This window comes from Thamnophis sirtalis, unplaced genomic scaffold, assembly GCF_051295495.1.
Source record: "Thamnophis sirtalis isolate CommonGarterSnake01/CBP01778 unplaced genomic scaffold, rThaSir2_p1.2 scaffold_5, whole genome shotgun sequence".
NCBI lineage: Eukaryota > Metazoa > Chordata > Lepidosauria > Squamata > Natricidae > Thamnophis > Thamnophis sirtalis.
This window is the reverse complement of record NW_028261385.1, coordinates 15,176,137-15,200,187: the sequence shown is the minus strand read 5'-3', so window position 1 is coordinate 15,200,187 and position 24,051 is coordinate 15,176,137. Positions and strand designations below refer to the sequence as shown.

At 42.0% G+C, this 24,051-nt stretch overlaps 1 protein-coding gene across 1 annotated transcript in view; it reads right to left on the bottom strand.

The window, feature by feature from the left end:
- Positions 1-1,439: 1,439 nt before the first annotated feature.
- Positions 1,440-24,051, bottom strand: part of CUNH18orf54 (chromosome unknown C18orf54 homolog) — a 24,159-nt gene continuing 1,547 nt past the window's right edge. The window contains exons 2-8 of the mRNA XM_087715338.1: positions 22,209-22,540; positions 20,491-21,171; positions 19,588-19,735; positions 13,318-13,423; positions 11,210-11,341; positions 6,536-6,606; positions 1,440-3,088 (exon numbers count right to left, since the gene is read on the bottom strand). Of these exons, the coding sequence (XP_087571464.1) occupies positions 3,004-3,088; positions 6,536-6,606; positions 11,210-11,341; positions 13,318-13,423; positions 19,588-19,735; positions 20,491-21,171; positions 22,209-22,491 (1,506 nt within the window). The 5' untranslated portion in view covers positions 22,492-22,540 and the 3' untranslated portion in view covers positions 1,440-3,003. The remainder of the gene's footprint in view (positions 3,089-6,535; positions 6,607-11,209; positions 11,342-13,317; positions 13,424-19,587; positions 19,736-20,490; positions 21,172-22,208; positions 22,541-24,051) is intronic.

Genomic DNA, 24,051 nt, shown 5'->3' with positions numbered 1-24,051 from the left:
CGGCGAGTGCAAGCTTTGCGGGCACATGTGCCTAAAGCACATGCATGCAGCGCTGAAAATGGAACATTTAGAAGCTCAGCTGCTTACCTTCCAAGTCAGCAATGGTTAAGTAGGACAGTGGGGCGGGGAATCAGCTGTGCCGCGCGATTGAGTTAGAAAGCAGGAAATAAAGAACAGGATAGGGTGGGTGAGTGGTGCCAACTGATCCGTCAGCACTACCAATTTGCCTGAACCAGTCCGAACCGGCTGAATACCACCTCTGGTACATTGCCATTCTATGTGTATTATAGCTTTGTGAGGAACAAGAGAAATGAAGGAACTAGTTTGAGGAATCGCTTTTAGCTTAGTCTTCTCCAGCTTCATAGCATAAGGAAATAACCTGAGTTATTCTCAGTCACAGGTGCTATAACTTCTACAATCATTCCAGTGCTGGGTTTCAAATCCCGTCCCAACCGGTACGGTTGGAAAGGGGCCGGCTGCATCCTCATGGACGTGTGCAGTGCGTGTGCACACACACGTATGCATCTTAGCACCTCCACAACGCTCAGTGATGCTCCAGCTGTTCTGCACAGCATTGCGCAGGCACTGTATGTGCCATGCGCAGAAGCACAGTAGCCTTTAAACAACGGTAAGGAGTTTAGGCAGGCGGGTGGATCCTCCGGAACACAGTACCGGAACTGTATCCAGTGCTCCGGTACGCATATACCGGGGCGTACCGCCTGCAACCCACCACTGAATCATTCTAAAAAATTATGGCTCGTGTATTGACCAAGAACATCAGGAATATCCATTACTAAAATTCTACTGCAGTAACAAATCAAGGGTTCTATTAAAATTAGTATATTAAAAAGTAAGGCCCATAGGGAATTACTTAAAAGTTCTCCCCAATTCCTAATTTCTGAGGAGAGTGGAGAACAATTATCTTGTAATATGGAACTCCAGTCACTGTGGATCATCTTCTATTAGTTACTCAACTATAAGATAAATCACTCTCATCATATTTAAGATGCTTTAGACCTACAGGTAGTCCCTGATTTATGACCACGATTGAGCCCAAGATTTCTGTTGTTAAGTGACCAATTTGGTGAGTTTTGCTCCAGTTTAGGACCTTGCTTGCCTCAGTTGTTAAGTGAGTCGCTGCAGTTGATAAGTTAGTAAACCAGTTGTTAAGTGAATCTGTCTTCCCCTTTGACTTTGCTTGTCAGGCCACAAAGGGGGTGGGGTGTCACATAACCTTGGGACACAGCAATGGTCATAAATATGAACCAGATGCCAAGCATCTGAATTTTGATCACCTGATCATGGAGATGCTGCAAAGGTCATAATTGTGAAAAATGGCCTTTCCCCCCCCTGCCATTGTAACTTTGAATAGTCACTAAATGAACTGGTGTTAAGTGGATTTGCAGAGTATGTTTAGATTCATAAATCACACTCAATCATCATAGTTTAAGCATAGTTTATTGAATAAATTACAGCAGTTAGAAACACTTATCCAGTCAACAATTTCACGGAGATGACGGCACGGAGAAGGCCTGCAGTTTGAAGGCAGTTCAATCAAACCCCTGAACTAAATTGACTTTTTAAATTAGACCTCTAAATTGAATCAATGCTTTCCAAGTTGATCCAGCTATTTGACAGCCTTCTGCATGTGTATAAAAAGGGTTTTCCCCAACTGAAGCAGTTTTCCAAATGAGGTTGACTTAAGTGATAATCTCATTCAGAGATCAAATTGGTTTCAAATTTTGTATCAGACATTTAAGTGGTCTAGAACCATGATGGCAAAACTAGGAGTACACGTACCGTCACCAGCTGCACTTCTGGTGTGCGTCAGCCACATGGTTTTCTGGTTTCCAGTGCTCTGGCATGCACAAAAACCAGATGACTGGCATGCATGCGCGTGCTGGAAATCCAGGGTTTCTGGCGCTCTGGTATCGTTTGAGCACTTTTTGCTGAAAAGGTTCGCCATCACTGGTCTAGAATCACAGGCTGAGAAATTTTGGAGCGAAAAACAAATGTATGTACCTTCTGTGTTTTTTGTCTTCTGAAAAACAACTGTCTGAATCAACAATAGTGGATCCCAAGATAAGAGATCCAATGTACCATGGAGTTCAGCCATAACCGCTATACAATGCAACTTAACCTTGATGGTTTTGCAGAGAATTGTGATGTCATTCTATGCATATTGAAAATATCTGCTATGCTGAACTCCAGTCTGTGGTTTAGGGGGGAAGGAATAAAAATATGGAAATAGAATCCATCTTTGGAGACATTAGTATTTTAAATTCCGACAGACCAAACATGTATTTAAAAATAAGTTATATTTATGCAGGTCTATTATAGTGAGGCATAAGAAGTCATTTCTACAATAATGTTGCCTTAACACTTCATTTCGTCATCCTTATCCCTATATAGCAGTGGTTCTCAAACTTGGCAACTTTAAGGCTTGTGGACTTCAACTCCCAGAATTCTCCAGCCAGCAGAGCTGGCTGGAGAATTCTAGGAGTTGAAGTCCACAAGCCTTAAAGTTGCCAAGTTTGAGAACCACTGCTATATACAATTAATATTTTTGACCATACCACATCTGATTTAACAATAATCATTTGTATTCCGGCCTCTGTTGTCAGGAATAGTAAAAAATTATAAAATTAGTTTTCAGAGTTTACAACTTGTTTTTTTTTTCTTTAGCATGTCCCTGTGCTGCTCACACTATTTCTACCCAGCTAGGATAGGACATAGCTATTGAGGAAGAAAAAATCTCAAAGTAGAGCAACTCTTTTCTATAATTTGCACATTTCTTTAAGGCCTGGCAAAGTTTTGTAAAAGATAACATGCCTCTGGAGACTCTAGTTAGATACGTTTATAAATACTTTTATATTTACAGAAATACAAGATTTGGGAAAAAGCTGAGTTCATGAATATTCATGAGAGGTTAATACGTGCCCCTACATTTAACTGTTGTTTTTACATTATATGTATTTTGTAGATATATTTATGATCAATGCTTCATGTCTTGAGCGATTCTGTTGATTCTTCTCTACCACTTGTATCGTCAACCAATCCTTTAAGTCGAGATAAATGATGCAAAGCTCTACGGAGAAAAAAACACCACGATTATTCTGCTTACAATGTAAGCATATAAAAAAATATAAAGCTAAATGACAGACTAATCTCACGACGATAGTATTCACACAATTTCCCAAGCTAGGAATTTATGATTTATTGAGCAATCTATAGTATCCTGGTCCACACAATTAGGGGCATATCATACATTACGCTCATCCTTAAACAACACATTGTTACTTACTATATTATGTGTGAACCAGATTACCGGATTCCAAGGACTCAGTTCCTAACAGGCGAAGTCAATGCTGCTACATGTTCCTCGTCATGCAGATTATGTACCTCTAAAAGCATCATTTAATGTGGCTTTGGGGCATTTTTGTTCAGGCTGAAGGATGATTGCTCCTACTTAGATACAACGTGGGATTAAAAAAAACCCATAATTGCATTTTTCAAATCTCTCTCTACATGCATATTTTAGAGTATGCTGCTGCAGAAAAGGATTCACTGGAAGAATCTTGCTGCCTTATGCGCTTTGCACGAAAGGAACAGGAGATGATGATGATGATGAAATGACAGGAGAGTAGCATATCCATAGGTTGCAACAAAAACTGACCCAGACAACTTTTCATGAAGCATCAAGGAATTTGCTTCAAGGTGTACTTTAATTCAGCTTCCAATCAGTTGGATAATTAAAGGGAAATTTTAAGTGCCTCAGGGGAGGGCTAAGAAATCCAATGTAAGATTTACAAGTGGAATAAATTCACAATTTGTTCTCTATCCAATCCAGGTTAAAAAATAACATAATAAATACTTATACATTGGTTTGTCATGTACCGTACTTCTCGAATTATGAGACGCACTTCCCTCTCACCCAAGAGGCTGAAAATTTGGGTGCGTCTTATATTCCAAAAATAGCTTTTTCGAAGCTTTTTTTCAGCCCTAATGAGGTGCTAACGAATGAAGCGATCTTTCATGCTTTGCCTGCTTTTCTCATTGCTTCACTCTTGACGATCAGCTATGCTTTAGAAGCTGTTTTTTATCCCCAACCTGGGGATAAAAAGTGCATGTGCGTGTGGTCAAAACCAGCAAATCTATGTGCTGAAGCTGACCAGACTAAGGATGCTAACCAGATGAATACCTGGTAGGTGGAATTTCTTTTTCCTATTTTCCTCCCCCAAAACTAAGGTGTGACTAATACTCTGTTGCGTCTTATACTCTGAAAAATACTGTAATTTAGAAGAGCCGTGATTGTTTATTTAAAAAAAAGAAACTCCCCATTTTAACAGAACCTGTTACAAAGTACTGTACAAGTAGTCCTCAACTTACATTCATCTAGTGACTGTTCAAATGGCACTGAAAAAGTGATTTACAATTGGCCTTTGAAGTTAAGACCATTGCAGGATTCTCATGATCAAAATTGGGGAGCTCGGCAACTGGCATTATTTACAATGGTTGTAGCATTCTGGCATTATTTACAAATGATTACTATTTGTAACCTTGCCAGCCAGCTTCCAACAAGCAAAGTCAATAGGGAAAGCTAGATTTGCTTAACGACCATGTGATTCATTTAACAACTGCAGGGATTCTCGACACATAGCGGGACCACTTTAAGCACAAAAACGGAAGGACGTTTTGATTCCCACCATGGACGAATGGCTACAGAGATTGATGGAGCTGGCAGAGATGGCTAAATTGACTGTTTTGATTAACGAAAAGAATATAAAGTACTTTTGTTGCTACATGGAAACCGTTTCTGGACTTTGTGCTTGAGGTGGGAAAAAATGAAACTTCGATTTTGGGTTTTACTGATTAGATTCATTTGTTGTTATAGAAATGGCTAGTTTACATTGTTTTGGAAAAGTAAAAAAGTTGAGGTTCAATGTTAATGCTTTGTTCTACTGCAACTGATAAGAGTCCGGAGTCAACAATTTTTTTCTTTTCTGTCTCCCACCCACCCACCCTCACATATCCTTCCCACTGTGTCCTATTCTTTGCTTTCATATTTTTGTACTTTATTTTATAATTTGATAACAAATATTTAAGAAGGGATTCTCTTAACAACTATGGTGAAAAAAAAAGTTGCATAATCAGGTGTAGCTCAAACTTGACAAGTTTCTGTTTAGAAACAAAAATTCTCGTCCCAATTGCGATTGTAAATGGAGGATTACCATTTAGCTGTTAAGACAAACCCTTCCCTTTTGTGACACAAGACTTCGCAACATCAGGCCTCTTTCCACAGGGTGCTAGCAAGAACGCTGTATTCTCATGAGACTTGGCGAACTGGTGACATCTCACTCGTTTTTAAATGATCTTGCAAAAATACTTTCATTTTTAATTTTAAAATTAATTTATATTAAGGCTTGAGGGGGCACCATCCAGCTGAGGGGGGCCATATGACAGGGTAGCTGCAGATATTGCCTTGTGGAGCTGGATCTAGGATGATTCACAGCAGCCAGGTGGGAATGGATGGGTATGTGTGTGCTTGGCGGCCAGGAGTTCAGGAGGCGAGGAGCTGGTGGGGTCCCAAGTTATCCCTATGTCCAGTTAGCCAGTGTGACTTTTTCCACATCGCCCCATCCACACCACCCACCCGCATCCACTCAGCTACACCCAATTGGCCCCATCCATTGGGTTACACTGAGTCAACGGCACCGATCCATCCACCCCCACCCAGTCACACTGATTGAGCTGCGTCCATCCGACCACATCTACCTATCCACATCCACCTGGCCGCTCTAAGCCATCTCATTCCGCACTGAGCCCAATGAAAATGCCAACTTCAACAGGCAGCGTTCAAATGATTTCTCTTGTACTTGACAAGAGTTGAAGAGGAAAGAAAATGAAACCATGCACATGAGGTCACCTTAGAATAGGCTACTGTCATGGATCCTAAAACTCCTCTAGGTTGTGGCACAGGAGAAAGGGTGCTTCAAAGCATCAACTGCAACCACAACACACTTCAGTATAGTTAGACTAGCCCATTTCCCTGAAAATAGGGCCTCCCCGGATAATAAGCCCAATTGGGCTTTTGAGCGCATGTGCTAAAATAAGACCACTGAAAATATTGCAACACAGCAGCAGCCATGAGGTCACCATGCTCGCCGCCTCCTGCACCTCAAAAAAAGTAAGACCTCCCTAAAAATAAGGCAAGCGCCGAGGTGGCGCAGTGGTTAAATGCAGCACTGCAGGCTGACTGCTAGATCAGCAGCTCAGCGGTTCAAATCTCACTGGCTCAGGGTTGACTCAGCCTTCCATCCTTCCGAGGTGGGTGAAATGAGGACCCAGATTGTTGTTGGGGGCAATATGCTGACTCTGTAAACCGCTTAGAGAGGGCTGAAAGCCCTATGAAGCGGTATATAAGCCTAACTGCTATTGCTATTGCTATTTCGGGGGTCAAAAGCAAACAAGACCCTGTCTTAATTTTCGGGAAACACAGTGGGAATCTCAGCCTCTGAATGTTAGCCCCTCTTACCTCTGAAGAGATCGGGCCACAGGGATCATATCACAATCGATCAACTTAATATTTTCATCTTCATTTGAAACCTTTAGAAAAAGAAAAAGAAGAAACTTTGCTCAATAGCAGAGCCTGGGGTAGAAGTTATTTTATTCTTATTTCTCCTCGAGGGAAAATCCAAGGACAAGTTTAAAAGGCCGTTTCGCTTTCCAAGGTATTGACAAATAAGAATGACTTTATTGTACAACTTACTCAAGTTTAAATATTTGGAGTTCCATATAATTCCATGAAAAAGTATCTACCTCCTTTCGCATTTCCGAAAGGCGTCTTTGGCCCGGAATGTTATCAAAGATTCATTTAAATCCTGATGTACGAGAAGACACAAGGAAGCCTAAGCAAATAAGTAACGGTAAAGGATGGTGCTTCTTTCAATTATTTCCGAAACAAAACTTTCCATCCTGCAATATGCCTGTGTGGACATTTAATCTAGATTTACTCATCAGTTGCCCAATCTTTTAGCTGTTTATATTTCCTGTAATCGACGATCAATTTTTCACATCATTTTGCCTGGAAAACTGCTTCAGCACAGCAAACTCTCTCTCTCTCTCTCTCTCTCCCTCCCTCCCTCCCTCCCCCCCTCTCTCTCTGGTTTTCAACCATGAACAGCTTGTTTCAAATCCTACCATAATGTTTCTCTGACTTAAGGCATTGTGAAATACAATGTTTCTGTGATTGGGAATACTGTATGCATGAGCTAGTGCCAGTGGTGAGCCAGATGGCTCAGTGGTCTCCTTTCCCATTGTGGGATAGGCTGAAGTCAGGCTTCCTTCAAGGATGACCTATGGTGCAGGACCTTACAAAGGAACACACACACACACGGATACCCTACTTCTGCCATGCTAGACACTTGATTATGATGCTCTTAGAGGAGAGGTGGGATTCAATTTTTTTTACTACCGGTTCTGCAGACATGGCTTGGTGGGCGTGGCAGGGGAAAGGATACTGCAAAATCCCCATTCCCTCCCCACCCCACTAACCTGCTTTCCAGCTCCATTCTCCTGTGCAGGCCAACTGAAGAAGACCCAGCTGATCAGCTGGGACTCGGGAGGCAGAGAATAGATGGGGGCGGGGGCAGCCAGAGGTGGTATTTGCTGGGTCTCTGAACTACTCAAAATTTCCACTACTGGTTCGCCAGAACTGGATGAATACCACCTCTGTCTTATAGGTGGTCCCTGACTTATGAGCTCAATGGAGCATGCCCATTATAGTTGTAAGTTGTGATGAGCATAAAGTGGGTCACCCACATGATTTACCCAAATTTATGACCTGTTTTACAGTGGTCGTTAGGTGAATCAACTATTCGCTGCAGGCTAGGTTTGCTGAAAACTGGAAGTAAACGCAGGTTTGGGGCAAAAATGTTGTAATGCTGCAAACAGCTGTAAATGTGTCCTGGTTACTAAACATCTGAAATGCAGTCATGTGATTGAAGAATTGGGGACAGCTGTTGGGATTTCAGAACTGGGTCATGTACAGGCAGTCTTGGATTTACAACAGTTCATTTAGTGACCATTCAAAGATACAACGGCACTGAAAAAAGTGACTTACGACCATTTTTCACACTTACAACCTTTATAACCATGACGATGTGATCAAAATTCAGATGCCTGGCAAATTGGTTCATACTTATGACCATTGTTGTGTCCCGAAGTTGCTTGATCACCTTTTGGCAATCAAAGTCAATGGGGAAGCCAGTTTCACTTAACAGCTGGGTTACTAACTTAACAACTGCAGTGATTCACCTAACCCCTGTGGCAAGAAAGGTCATAAAATGGGACAAAACTCACTTAATAAGCGTCTCCTTCAGCAACAGAAATGTTGAGCTCAATTGTGGTTATAAACTGTGGACTACTTGTACCACTGGGCAGTTGCTAAGTGACCAGTCGTAAGTCGAAGGTGGTCTTCAACGTGCAACCATTTGTTTAGGGACTGTTTGAAGTTACACTGACATTGAAAAAAGTGATTGATGACTGTTTGTCATAGAACCATGGCAGCATCCTCACGGATGCATGATCAAAACTAGCATGTATTTATGAGGGTTGCGGTGTCCAGCGGTCACGTGGTCCCCTTTTGTGATCTTCTGACAAGCAAAGTCAATGGGGAATCCAGAGTCACTTAACATTCAGATTACCAACTGAACAACTGCAATGATCCCCTTAACAACTGTAGCAAGTAAGGTGGTAAAATGGGTCAATTATGGGTGTTAAGTCAGGGGTGTCAAACTGGATTTCTTTTGAGGGCCGGATCAGCATTGTAGTTTTCCACTGGCCGGCTGGCCTGGGCAGGGGGAGAAGAGAATGGGACAGATACCTCCTGCAGCACCCTGCTGGTTAAAACAGGGCACGGGGGAAGGGCTCACATGACACACACACCCCTGCACCCTATTTTGGCTGCCAGAGGTACCGCGGGCCGGTCCTTAGCTATTTCCAGGCCGGAAATAGCTACATTTACGTACCCAGCGGGCTGGATCCAGCCCACGGACCTTGACATGTAAGTCAATGACTTCCTGTATTTTAGAATGTAGGGCTTTCTTTCTGGTATAACATCCATAACTGGCATAACATCCACAGACCCCTATAAGTTCCACTTCTCATAACTTTTTTCTGTATAATAGGCCTGTGGTTTTTTTTTAAAAAAAATTGTTATTAAATGGAAATGTTTGCAAATGTCTGGGAGCCAGGCACAACCTGCCTCTTTAATTGCAGGGAGAACTTTACAGAGAGGAGAGAAAAAAGTTTAAGTTCGTTTTGATTATAGGGCAGGGTTGACTCAAATCATATCTAATTGTTCAATGAAGTGGCCATAATTATGTCATTAACTAAATTGATCAAACACATATGTTATTTTTCTTTGTTTTGATTATTCTGTCCATTCCTATCCTATTATTTCTGTCCATTCCTATTCTCAAGGTAGCTTACAATAATAAAACAAAAGTCAATGAATATGTATAAAATGAACATTCATTCAATCAAGCATTCATAACATTAAGAATTAAAAGCTTGGGAATAGAGAGGTGTTTAACTATCTCGGAAGGCTAAGAAAATGGAGTGAGATGTCCCAGGTAATATCTTTTCTCATCTCCACTTATGCTTGTCAAATTTACCATATTACTCCATTTTCATTATCTGGTTCCTTCCAAACTGTGAGGAGGAATCTATGGTCTATCCCCAAAACAAGCCAGTTTGCCAAGATTTGCCTTAACTCTGATGGAATATTACACATAGGTGCTGCCACATAAGACAGGGAGACTTTTATATCTCTAGCACCTTAGAGGAGGATAAATTGTTATTGCTGGGCCCCTCTTTTCACACCCAAGGGCTGCTGACCCATCCAGATTTCTGGATTTGAAATGGGAGATCACCATTGTTAGTGCTGCTTGGCCTAATCACGGTCCTTAAGGCTGAAAGCAGCTTGAGACAGGTGGCCTATTTGGGGAATAGAAGATGGCTGGTAGCTCACCCACTACATGATAATGCCATCTATATGCCCCCTGCCCAGACTCCTGTTTTTCCACCTGCCACTTGTCAACGAGCACACCTCCTCTCTTTGGCTCTTCCATAAGGAGGAAAAGGAAGGTGAAAATGGATAAGGAATCTCCTGGCACAGAATCACTTGGGGCTCTGGACCTCATGTTCTCCAATGCAATCTGTCTTCCAGCTGGTTTCAGATGTTTCCACCACCCAAAAAAAGGCCCTCCCATGGATCCTTATTTTGATCTCCCTCTTGGGTCCTATATATTTTTCTACCTACACTTTGCCTACCATGTCTTGTATTAGCATACTTGCTTGCTTTTTAGCTGATCTTGTTTAATCTTCTTCCTTTCTGTCACTCTTTTATGTGTGTTGGGTGGGTGGGAATGCAATATCATGCTGTTATTGTCTCAAAATGGACCTTAAAGGGGACTCTTTTATTTTCTAAAAGTCAGAGTTGTAGGGTTACATCAGGTGATAGAAAGAAAAAAAGGCACCAGACTATAATGTAACTGTCATTGCATTCCGATTCCAATAATTTACCATTAGGACTCACAGGAAACTGAAAACACTCACTGGCAAAGATATGTAAAAAATTCAGAGAAGTTAAAAGAAGGTGATTTTTTTCTCCACAGGACTGTATAGCTCAGGGGTAGTCAACCTTTTTATAACTACCACCCACTTTTGTATCTCTGTTAGTAGTAAAATTTTCTAACCGCCCACCGGTTCCATATTAATGGTGATTTATAAAGTAGGGAAGTAACTTACTTTATAAAATTTATAAAGCAGAGTTATAGCAAACCCCTACCGCCCACCATGAAAGCTGGAACGCCCACTAGTGGGTGGTAGGGACCAGATTGACTACCACTGGTATAGCTATAGCGTAAAGATAGTAGCACACATGGATGTGTTTCCTGAATGGGTCCTTGGACCATCCATCCATCCATCCATCCATCCATCCATCCATCCATCCATCCATCCATCCATCCATCCATCCATCCATCCACTGAACTGCTACCTTTGGGAGAAAATGTCAAAGTCTCACCACTCAAGAATAAATCTAGGAACTCAGGCCTATTAGGAGCTAATAGCCCAGAGCCAGATGCAGATAAGCGTACAATAATTAAACACCATGGAAAATCTCATTTTATACAGAGCCGCTTACTTTTGGGGACTCTTCCTTTGGTCTGTCAGATTTGTTTTTGTGAAAGCTGTGCTGAACTGCTTGAAGGTTAAATAGCATGAGTTTCAAAGCTTCTACAGGACCATGATGATTTCCACCCGAAAACGTGCTCTCCTGGAATCAAAGAAAGAAAGACCCTGCCTATCAAAGGAAAAAAAAATATCTTTCCCAACAAATGAGAGTTTTGGACTGTGGTGTAAAAATGACCCCTTATGTTTACTTCCTATTACCCATAAAGAACATTCTGCTGTCTCTGTAGGAAATCTCTTCTTGGTATTCTCTACATGGTATTGGACCTAGCTACCTGAGAGACCGCCTCCTACCATTTACCTCCCAGAGACCCATAAGATCGCACACACTGGGCCTCCTCCGGATTCCATCTGCCGGCCAATGTCGGCTGGCGACTCCCCGGGGGAGGGCCTTCTCTGTAGCTGCTCCGGCCCTATGGAACGATCTCCCTGTTGAGATCCGGACCCTTACTACCCTTCCGGCCTTCCGCAAAGTGACCAAGACCTGGCTGTTCCGGCAGGCCTGGGGCTGTTGATTTATCCAGCCCCATCCTAAGTTATGAATGTTGTGGAATTTTAATTTTTTTAAAAAAATTTTGTATGTTCCCCCTTCCTTTTTATCTGTAAGCCGCCCTGAGTCTCTCGAGAGTGGGTGGCATACAAACCCTGTAAATAAATAAATAAATAAATAAATAAATAAATAAATAAATAAATCTCTTCTTTAGCATTTGCTCTGTCCTAAGATAGAAATATTACATTCAATCAAATATTTGGAACCTAAAAGTTAAGAAGTCTAACCAAAATATTCTCTTGGCACTTGAAACAGAAGTATGGCGCTCTGATTCCCTCCAGAATTATGAGATGCACTTCCCCCTTTTTTTCTGGAATTAAAGGTAGATCAAGGTATCGTATTTTTTGGAGTATAAGACGTACCTTTTCCCCCCAAAAAAGAGGCTGAAAATCTGGGTGCGTCTTATACACTGAATACTGCATTTTTTGCCTCCTGAAACCCCGCCCCCTTCATCAAAATGGCCATGCATGGCTTGTAGGAGGCTTTCAGAGAGCTCCTGGGGGCTGGGGAGGGCAGAAATGAGCAAAAAATGGGCTGTTTTGTGGAGGTTTGCAAAGTGCAAAACTTTTTTTTTTAATTTGCATCTTCAAAACCTTGGTGTGTTTTATACTCCGGTGCGTCTTATACACCGAAAAATACGGTCGTTGAGGGAAACAGTATAAATGATTGCAAGTTATATGCCAATAGTAAACAATTGGAACAAACAGAATAATTTGTGTACCTTCACAAAATGTTTAGTAAAGATGAAGAAGATGAAGAGACATTTTAAGATGTGCAAATGCTGATAGAAAGATAACGGACAGTATGCTTAATGTTTGTTGCAATAAATAGAAACATGTCTTAGTGTAAGAGCTTGTTTCTCCTATTGTTATATGGGAGCAAGAGTTGATTATGCCAGGCAAAACATAAAAGCAAGCCATCTATAGCGGGAATGAGATAGTTAAGAATTGTGTGGCTAAAAGCATAGTCAGGAAAGAATGCATGATGAATGAATATGAACTAAACATCAGCCAGAGTGAATGATCAGTATGAAATAAGCATTTTGAATTTATTTGATTATACAGAAAGAATGAAAGAAATGCAAAAACGTATGAAGGAATAAAGGATGATGACAGTTCCAAGAGAGATTAAATGATTAAAGAACAAAAGACAAAGCAAAAAGAATAGGTTTATGGACACAGTGAAAGTGAGGAAAGGAAGAAAATTATGGAGAAGTCAAATCTAGATTTAAATTTCCTTTACTTTTATATTTTGCCTTTAATTTATTTTGCTTACTATTTACTTTCTTTCTGCACTTTGCATTGCACTTCTTAGCTGGAAAGAAAACAGTGGGATAGATATGTATGTATATCTAATTCACATGCCAGCATTCCTGGCTTTATTGTTGCCTCAATGAAATTGAAAGCATTCACCCACATCCCTAATTGGTATTGACAATTGGGCATAATCTTTGGAAATCCCTGCTTTAACTAATGCAGACGTTAATGTTCATCCCTTCATGTTTTATTTACCTGTTGATCGTTATGCAAACAGTCTTCTAAAAAGTTATTGACCATCCTTGCCTTGGGGTTTGGTGGCGAATTCTCCTCTACACAGGATACAGGTACCGGAGATTTTCTGTAGATAGAAATGTAGAAGTTAGGAACCTGAAGTAAGAAATACTTTTTAAAGTTTCTGAATTATGTTTGTACACTGTAATTGAAAAACAAATCATTACAATCCAAGAATAGCCCAATGCATAAATCTATTCATAAATTCCAATCATTCTGTTTTTCCCTTCAATTTTTAGCTGCTTATCCTTTTTCTCCTTTATGGGTTTGTTACTGGCATTGAGAGCTCTATCTCCTGTCCCTTTCAAACTCACCATAAAGACCCTTATCTTCACTTGCAAATCAGCCTTTTTGGTAGCTTTAATCTCAACTAAGACACTTGGACAACTAGGGGCTTTCTTGGTATGAAGGAACCCATGCAAATTCCATCAAGACAAGGCGATGCTACACCTGTATCCTTTTGGGGATCAAGATCAGTGCCAGATTCCATTGAGCCCAAGAGACTGAGCTTCCCAATTTCTTCCTGACCTACCCATCCAATGAAATGAACCTAGTGTCAGGGTTCCAAGTAATAGATCCATTGCAAGCAAAATTCCGAGGCGGGTAGATTCCTCAAAAAAATAGCTTTATTGGAAATATGTTGGCACAGATCTGGTGAAAACCGACTCCAAAGGGTCCCTTGGTTTTCACCTAATTAAAAGAGAAAGTTTTCTCCCAAATCCCAAACAATCAGTCACATGGCCCAATCAAGACAGCATCCGCTGGTCTGGTGACATCACTCCTCCTTCCTCCGGCCAGGTGTGAGAACATCCTTGGTTCCCAAGAGAAAGTATTTTATTCTGAATACACAGCCCCAGCTATCTTTAATCCCCCCCTCCCCATCCTTCAGTTCTGGTGTGGCAGCGTTGAAGCTTCAAGATGACTTCAGCCAGGCCAGCTTCAAGGTTGACATCTGGCACCAGTAAATGGCTCCAGGTTATTAATACCAGAGATGTAACATTGAGGGCCAAAGGGCTGAAGAGTTATTTGTCCCCAATACAGCAAGAACGCTGGGAAGATACCCATCATCAGCTAGTGAGTCAGGAAATGCATTGCTTTCATATACACAACCAGCAAAATACAGCTATCTTAGGGCATCACAACTTCGTTGGAACACTAGCCAAAAAAATTTGGCTAGTGTTCCAACGCTCAGGCTGGGGGGTCAAAATTTACACCCCTCAGACAGGGTTCGCAACTTGGGAGTCCTCCTGGATCCACAGCTGACCTTTGATCACCACCTGTCGGCTGTGACCAGGGGGGCATTTGCCCAGGTTCGCCTGGTGCGCCAGTTGCGACCCTACCTGAATCGGGAGGCTCTCACAACAGTCACTCGCGCCCTCGTGACCTCTAGGCTGGAATACTGCAACGTGCTCTACATGGGGCTGCCCTTGAAGAGCATCCCGCGGCTTCAGCTAGTCCAGAATGCGGCCGCGCGAGTGATCGTGGGTGCACCTCGGTTCGCCCACATAACACCTATCCTCCGCGAGCTGCACTGGCTACCTGTTGGCCTCCGTGTGCGCTTCAAGGTGCTTCTTACTACCTATAAAGCCCTTCATGGTAGTGGATCTGCGTACTTGGGAGACCGCCTTCTGCCAATTACCTCCTCTCGACCCATAAGATCCCACAGATTAGGCCTCCTCCGAGTGCCATCTGCCAGCCAGTGTCGGCTGGCAACTACGCGGAGGAGAGCCTTTTCAGTAGCAGCTCCGACCCTCTGGAACGATCTCCCCGTGGAGATTCGTACCCTCACCACCCTTCAGACCTTCCGCACAGCCCTCAAGATCTGGCTATCCCGCCAGGCCTGGGGGTAAAGACCATAGTTTGCCCCCGCCCGAATGTTGAATGAATGTTGTTTGATCTTAACTACATATTGTATTTTTATGTTATTGTACGTCTTCCCCTCCCATAAGTTGTTAGCCGCCCTGAGTCCCCTCAGGGAAAAGGGCGGCCTATAAATAAACGCAACTCAACCCAACTCAACTTCCACCCTCAGGCTACATTAACAGTTCTACATCCACATAGAAAGAGGGATTTGAAATGTGGGGACTTGAGGCAAATCTTCTAAGTTCATTAGAAAATAGGCGGATTTGACTTCCTGCTATACAATATCCATTTCCTGTTGGTTCCATCCTTTAACACCAAGAATGGTATTAGACTTACTATGAAGTACCATGCTGGTCATTGCTGATTTACCAGATGGTCTCACCTTATCAGAAGGGCTCAGAGTCAGAAATAGTTCCCAAACCTCTGCATCTGCCCCCCACTTTTTTTTTGCAAAAAACAAGGCATGCAGAGAGTTTGGGAAGCCTACATTTTTTTTAAATGTGCCTCTTCAAAATCATGGTGCTTCTTATACTCCGGTGCATCTTATAGTGCAAAAAATACGGTAAGTAAGTAAGTAAGTAAATAAGTAAGTAAGTAAGTAAAGTAAGTCCGTCCTTCCTTCCTTCCTTCCTTCCTTCCTTCCTTCCTTCCTTCCTTCCTTCCTTCCTTCCTTCCTTCCTTCCTTCCTTCCTTCCTTCCTTCCTTCCTTCCTTCCTTCCTTCCTAAAGAGTTGAGCTAGTATTCACCAAGCAACATATGTACAAGGCCAGAAGGGCTACAAAACAATAAAACTCCACAGGCAGATTCTCAGCTGCCATTTTTCCAACTCCCCAGTCCTTTACTTATAGTAAAGTCTGTCCCCAGCTTTACTATACTCTAAGAAAAATTAGATTTCAAAAATGCAACTTGAGTCTCAGCAGAATTTCCTAGGAGAGGGAGCAAAATAAGCAAATGTCAAAACGAACCAAGAATTACTGACGTGGATTCTGTCCCCCAGCTTTGTTGCTGGGTGAATGGCTGCAGGACACTTGTCACCTTCTTGACTAAACAGGAGTGCCTATTCGTTGTGTGGGTTTTAGGGAGAAACAGAAAGGTTTTGGAGTGGACTTCAGAGAAATGAAGATCTCACAGAAAGGGTCTCCAGAGCCATAAAAAAAATCTTTCTCCCCCACCTTTTGTTAAGTACAAAAAGCAAGTTGTTGAGGTGGGCTGGTGAATAGAGCATGCATTCATTATGGGGGAAATTCATTATAAGAGAATGAAGGTGTATTGCCACCTTATTTGAAGAAATAATAAAGGTGGGATAAGAAAGAAAGAAGAAAGAAAGAAAGAAAGAAAGAGAAAGAGAGAAAGAAAGAAAGAAAGAAAGAAAGAAAGAAAGAAAGAAAGAAAGAAAGAGAAAAGAACAAAGTCTGGTCATGGTTGGTTGATTACAGGTAATTCTTGGCTTACAACTATTTGTTTAGTGTCTATTTGCAGTTATGATGGGGATGAAAAAAGTGAGTTATAATCGGTCCTCATGCTTACAATCACTGAAGCATGCCTATGGTCACTTGAAAACTGCATGTATTTACAATGGTTGCAGCATCCCAGAATCACATGATCACCGCTTGTGATCTTCCCAGCCAGCTTCCAATAAGCAAAATCAATGGTTGTACTTTAACCACACAATTCACTTGACCATCCACTTGGCCTAATGACTGCAGCCAAAAGGCCACAAAACCAGTCACTGTCATATGATGACTCACTTAACAATTGCACAATTTAGTGATGGAAGTTTGAGGGCTACCTTTATGATCAAAACCTGCCAAGAAAATATCTTATGTTTACTAAGTGCCTTCCAGGATCCTCATTTTTTTGTTTCTTCAAGAAATCTTTATTTACTGTATATGAGAAATGTTGGTGCTTTCAGTTGCTCTCTTATAGCCCAGGTTGTTTCAAAGCAGTGGTGGGTTTGTACCGGTTCAGCAAAACCGGTAGTGGTTTGGCGGCCTGAGTGGCTGGAACCGGCAGTGACTCAGGCCTGTCACGCCCCCAAATTGGTTCTCCGGGCGGCATCATAGGTACCGCCATCTTGTTTTTTGCTACTGCACATGCACAGAACAGTTTTTATTGCATTGCGCATGCGTGCATGGTGCACCCACAAGCGAACTGGCAGTAGTGACTGCCGGAACCCACCCCTGCTTCAAAGCATTTACTAGGCTCACCTGAACTGCACTAAAAGGGACTGAAAGGATCTGCAGAGCCATACAGTACATAGAGAAGGTGCCACTTGCATTGCTCCCTCAAGTAGGTAGTTATGCATCTCATAATGTTGGGAACATTTGCATCCTGGAATCAGAGAACAGTCAACAGTGACACGGAATCCAACTGCTTAATATTTTCATGGAATAAGGAATTCTACCCTGGAATAAGGCAGTATCAAACGACTTTTGTAATGTTGAAAGAGAAAACTATATGGACCTGTCCATGAAGCCACCGAGAATTGAACCTGACTCAAAAGAGGATTTACCACACCTATCCAATCACAAAGAGATTGGGAAAATAGACGAAAAAGCACTATTTTCATTACATCCATATTGTAGTCTCTTATCTGATACCTTTGTATCTCCAAACTGAGTGGTGTAATAAATTATGTATGTGTGTGTGTATATGTGTATATTTGAGCCCAAAATTTATGTTGCTAAGCAAGACAGGTCAGTGAGTTCTCCCCATTTTGCAACCTTTCTTGCCACAATTGTTAAACGAATCAGTGCAGTTGTTAAGTTAGTAACAAGTACAGTTAGTTATTACTGTATTTTTCAGAGTATAAGACACATCTTTTCCCCCCGAAAAAATAGGGTGAAAATCTGGGTGCATCTTATACACTAAATACAGCATTTTTGGCCTCCCAAAACCCTGCCCCATCACCAAAATGGCAGTGCATAGCCTTTAGGCTTCCAAAGTGCTTCTGGGGGCTGGGGAGGGCACAAATGAGTGAAAAATGGGCTGTTTTTTGCTCGTTTTGCCCCCCCCCCCCACTCCAGGAACATTCTATAAGCCTCCTAAAAGCTATGGACGGCCATTTTTTTGACAAAAAACAGGCCCATTTTTTTGACAAAAAACAGGCCCATTTTTTTGACAAAAAACAGGTCAATTTTAGCAAAAAATGGGCCGTTTTGGGGGGGTCTGCAGAGTGCAAACACTTTTTTTAAAAAAATTGCCACTTCAAAATCTTGGTGTGTCTTATACTCCGGTGCGTCTTATACTCCAAAAAATACGGTAAGTGAATCTGGCTTCCTCATTGACTCTGCTTCTCAGAAGGTTGCAAAAGGGGATCACATGACCCTGGGATACTGAACCATCATAAACATTAGCCGGTTGCCAAGTGTCTGAATTTTGATCATGTGACCATCAGGATGCTGCAAAGCTCGTAAATATGAAAACTGGTCATGTCACTTTTTTCAGTGCCATTGTAACTTGAAATAGTCACTAAACAAATGCTTGTAGGTCAAGGACTACCTGTATTCAATGTCAATGGCTAACACGGTCAATGGCTAACAATGGGGAAGTAACTCTATTTCCCAACTCTCTTTTTTGTTGTCTTCTGACCTTGAATATTGACAGCTATTTCCCTCTGCATCAACTGTGGAGAGCAGAACGTATGTTCCTAAAGTAAACAAATCACATTTCCAAGGAAAAGACACAGCAGCCTTCCTCAAACACAGCCCTGCCCACACGTTTGACAGTTCCTGGCCATAACTCAAGTCACCCTTGACCTCTCAAAAGCATTGCACGCTCCTGCAACAGAGACTCCCATGGAGAATGTAGTTAAGCACAAAAGGAATAACCAGTTTATGAGCATATAAGCAGGATTGGCTCTTGACATAGAGAAAAGGGCCCCAAAATCTTCAAGGAAAATTATTTGTCCCTTGGGGGATAGTGAGCCACTGTGAAGTGAGTGGGTAACAGGGACTCGTTGGTTATAATAGCAGGAAAGAGTTCTGTGGATCCCACTTGCAATTTGATAGCTTCTCAAGCTACTAAGGAGAAGTGAATCTGGAACTCTGTCTTTCTTCCTTAATACAATGATCTGGAGACAGCTGATGAAGGTAAGTGGTTGACGAGTCAGGAGACATAGAGAGCATACAGTTAAAACTACAGATGCACTAGTGAAAGGGATGACTTTCAAAGGGGAATGGACAAATTCATGAAGAATCTGGCTTCACATTACGACAAAAGGGTCTAGCAGGGGTCTTCTTAGGTTTCTTGTACAAAGGCCATCGTTTTATCACATTCAGGTAGGTTGAGGTATCCCTCAGGCTATTGCTAAAGAGTCCCACTCTGTGTATCCATAAAAAAAAATTAATGGGGTTCTCGTATACTCACAAACCAATTGGAACATTATCCCACAATCTTTCTGCTTCTAGTACATCCACTGTACATGGACTCCCATCACTTTTCAGAAGACTGGTTGATTGCTCAGCAGAAGGTTCCAGCGCCCTCCTTGCTTTCTGAATCAGTTTCTCTGTGTCATCTAAAATAATTATGTTACAATTAGAGCCACATATCATGCATAAGATACATATTGCATATTCTTTCAAATTAATACGAGTGTCTAAAGCAAGGTTAGGCGCCCTCGGGAACAGTGGTTAGAATGCAGGATTGCAAGCAAACTCTGCCTGCAGCCTGGAGTTTGATCCTGGTGGGGCTCAGGTTTGATTCAGCCATCCATCCTTCCAAGGTGGGTAAAATGAGGTCCCAAATTGTTGGGGGCAAGAGGCTGACTCTGTAAACTGCTTAGAAAGGGCTGTAAAAACACTATGAAGCGGTATATAAGTCTAAGTGTTATTGCTATTGCCCTGCCCTTCCTTTCCCTGTGGTTAGAATGCAGCATTGCAGGCTAATTTACTGCTCACTGCCAGCAGTTCGATCCTGATGGGCTCAGCCATCCATCCTTCCGAGGTTGGTAAAATGAGGACCCAGATGGTTGGGGGCAAAATGCTGACAGAGAGTGTTGTAAAGCACTGTGAGGCAGTATATAAGTCTAAGAGCTATTGCTATTCACAGCCATGGCAATTTTAAGGTCAGTGGATTTCAACTTCCAGAAATCCCTAACCAGGCCCAACCCATGAAGAATTCTGGGAATTGAAATAAACAATTGCATGTTACGCATTAAATCACTGCTAAATAAAGCATGGTTCTTCACAGTATCTGAATTGAACTGCTACTGTGCCACATTCCCAAAAGTTGATGAAATCTGACATCAAAATAAATGCTATTATGGGTTACCTATAAGCGGATCCTTGTGCTCTCTTAAGCCCTTCAATAGAAAACAGGCACATGGAGAATCTTTGGGGCGATGTGATTGAGCATCACACTCGTGACTTAGGCTCACCACATCATTATGTCTTTTAATATTTTGAAACTCCACCAACTCCTGATTATCTTGCAAAGACACATGTGAGGTCTGTGTGGAATTTTCATTACTTGGATCCAATAAGAGATTATGATTCTTCAGCCAGATGGGATATTTGCATTCAGGAATACTGCTTAGATCTGAAATGCTCAACTCAGTTTTATGGTTTGTCAGCCATCTTGGATAATTCTTATGAAGCACGGTCTCTCGGCTCGCAAGCTGGTCATTTCCAGGCAACAGAGAATGATGTTTTTGAAATTTATACCGTGTACCCTTTTTTCTGCTACCTTCATGGTATGAGGAAGGAAGCAAGGAATTTTTCAAAGAATCTTCTTTTTTTTTATCGTGGACGGATGAAGTCCAGTGATGAGAACAAGAAGCAGATGTCGTCCAGGACCTCCTGTTCACATTGCTTCTCTGAGCTAATGGCCTAGAAATCCTGAAAGAGGGGGAACCATCTTCAGGAAATGCTAAAAGATTATCTGTAGTCAGACTAACTATATCTGGCTCACAAACAATTCTTCTTCCCAGAAGTGTACGCTGCTTGACATTTTCTAAAACAAGAAGAGACATAATTTGACTTAATCTACAGGTTGCAAGAAAGGAAATGTTTCAAAAGTTACTTGTAATAATTCTTGTCAGCCAAGCCAACAGAACATTCTATACCCGGGATGGCGAACCTATGGCACGCGTGCCACAAGTAGCACACAGTGCCATTTGTCAGGGCACGCGAGGCGTTGCCCTGTCAGCTGACCAGCGCGCATGCGCACACTGGCCAGTTGAGTTCAGCCTTTTTTAAAGCCATTTTTCGCCCTCCCCAGGCTCCAGAGGCTTTATAGGAGCCTCGGAAGGGCGAAAACAGACCCCCCCCCCCGGAGGCTTCAGGAGCTTCCCTGAAGCCTCCAGAGCGCCAAAAAAAAAACAAAAAAGAAAACGGCCTATGGGTAAACCGGGAGTTCGGGAATGGACTTCCGATTTGCTCATAGGGCCAGTTTAAACAACCCTCCGGAGCCTTTAGGGGCCTTCCAGAGGCTTCCCTGAAAGCTCCGGAGGACGAAAAATGACCCAACAGACAAACCTAAAGGCTCCGGAGGGCTTAAAGCGGCCCTACGAGTAAACCGGAAGTCTGTTCCCAAAGTTCCAGTTTGCCTGTAGGGCCGGTGTTTTGCACTCTGGAGACTTCAGGGAAGCTCCTGAAGCCTCTGGAGGGCCTCCAGGGGGCGGGGGAGGCTGTTTTCACACACACCCATGCTCTTATAAAGCCTCTGGAGCCCAGGAAGAGAGAAAAAAGCATGCAAAAAATGGGGGGGGGTCACACCTGTCATGCGCACATATGTCTTGGGGGAGGGCACACATTGCATTATGGGTGTGGCATGCCCTTGCACGACACCCCTGCGCTCCCCCCGCTTTTGTGAATTAATTATAGAGAGATGGGTACCATAAAAAGTTAAGAAATAAATACATTTAATAAATACATGAATGAATAAGAAATACATATTAGCTTGACATTGGAGGTCATTTTCTGAGTGACCTCCAAGAAAGGTAGATTCCTCCCCAAACACATTACTGAAAAGGAAACATACACACGTACCACTCTTGGCCTCGAAATTGTCCTTTGAGGATGTGAAGTTTTCAGGAGCCCTCGGAAGAATTTCAATTTTTCCAGTTCTGATGTCCGACGATGAAAGACTGAGATCGAAATCTTTAATATAGGCCTCTAAAGCTTGAGAGGCAGAACTATACCATTTGTCCTTGTATTGGATTGAACTGTGTCTCAAGGAATCATGGCCACTCTTAAAGTTACCACTCGCTAGGAGAGATGACACAGTTGTTTCTGGAGAACAGATGTTACTTTTTTTGACCAAGCAGGACATTACTTTTCATTCAGGGCCCTTCTGTAACTTCTCCTGAAGCTTTCAAGAACTGTCAATAAGCAAAAAAAAATTAAAAAAAATATGCAGATTTTGAGTCACCCTGAGGCACAGTAATACATTTTCAAATATGCCTTGGTTTTCACATTAAACATCCTCCCTAAAGAGGAGGTATATTGTTTAAATTATTTCATTTACAATTGATACTGACTGTAGTAGTTTCAAGGTGGCGCAGTGGTTAAATGCAGCACTGCAGGCTACTGCTAGATCAGCAGTTCAGCGGTTCAAATCCCACCGGCTCAGGGTTGACTCAGCCTTCCATCCTTCCGAGGTGGGTAAAATGAGGACCCAGATTGTTGGGGGCAATATGCTGACTCTCTGTAAACCGCTTAGAGAGGGCTGAAAGCCCTATGAAGCGGTATATAAGTCTACTGCTATAGGGCTGTAGGACTACTCTACAGTTAATGACAGAAAACCAAAATAGTATTTTTGCTAAATTGGCCTGCAAAAAGTGTTTTCTTGTGAAATTCAATCACAATCCTGAAAGAGAAACTACACTGTATAGTTTGATAAACCTATTTTGTCCAAGGGTGCTCACTAACTTGTGAAAACTATTACAGATTTTTAAAAAAACAGGATAGGTTTTATATTCAACATTTCACAGGAAGATGAATATGTAGTGAATGAAGCTAAGGAAGAACAATTTGGAGCAACTCATTGCTGGCTGTTCTAAGTAGAGAGAGTTTGCTAGTTTAGCATTTTGTGTTTATCCAGGCTTGAATTCAACTAGGGTTTGAAAAATGTAATATATGGCTTACTGTATTGTGGGAACCAGGCAACTGTGATTTACTTCATAAAAGAGCTATAATTACCACCTCAACCCAGTAATCTCTTATTATTATAGTTCATTTCACAGTCAGCCAGATATTTAGACTAGCTTTGACATTTTTATCCACCTGAGTCCGGGAAGGACTTGAGAGAGGCAGATATTGTTGTTTGATGGTGTTAAAGGCATTATTGCAGGATGTACGGTAAGTTGTTCCAAATAAAGCTGCCTTTTGCAATCCCAAAATATTTGTGGCACCACTTGAACATCATCTGCATTCACAAAATCCCCGTCCCTCATATGCAAAAGGAAGTTTTACTTGGGAAAACTTAACATCTTTTTCTTGCTTTTTCTTTTTTGGCCATAAATTATTCAATAACTTAAATTGTTATTTCAATGAACTGCATTAATAATAATCTAAATTCTTTTCTTATTTAAAATAATTTCAATCAATAATTATGAAGATTATGGTTGGTTTCATAGTCAGACAAATGTTTAGACTGGATTTAGTATTTTTATTTACCATAAGGAAGGCTGAGCGCCAAAGAATTGAGGCCTTTGAACTCTAGAGAAGACTCTTGCGAGTTCCTTGGACTGCAAGGCGATCAAACCGATCAGTCCTAGAGGAGATCAATCCTGTCTGCTATTTAGAAGGCCAGATCCTGAAGAGGAAACTCAAACACTTTAGCCACCTAATGGGAAGGAAGGACTCACTGGAGAAGAGCCTAATGTGGGTT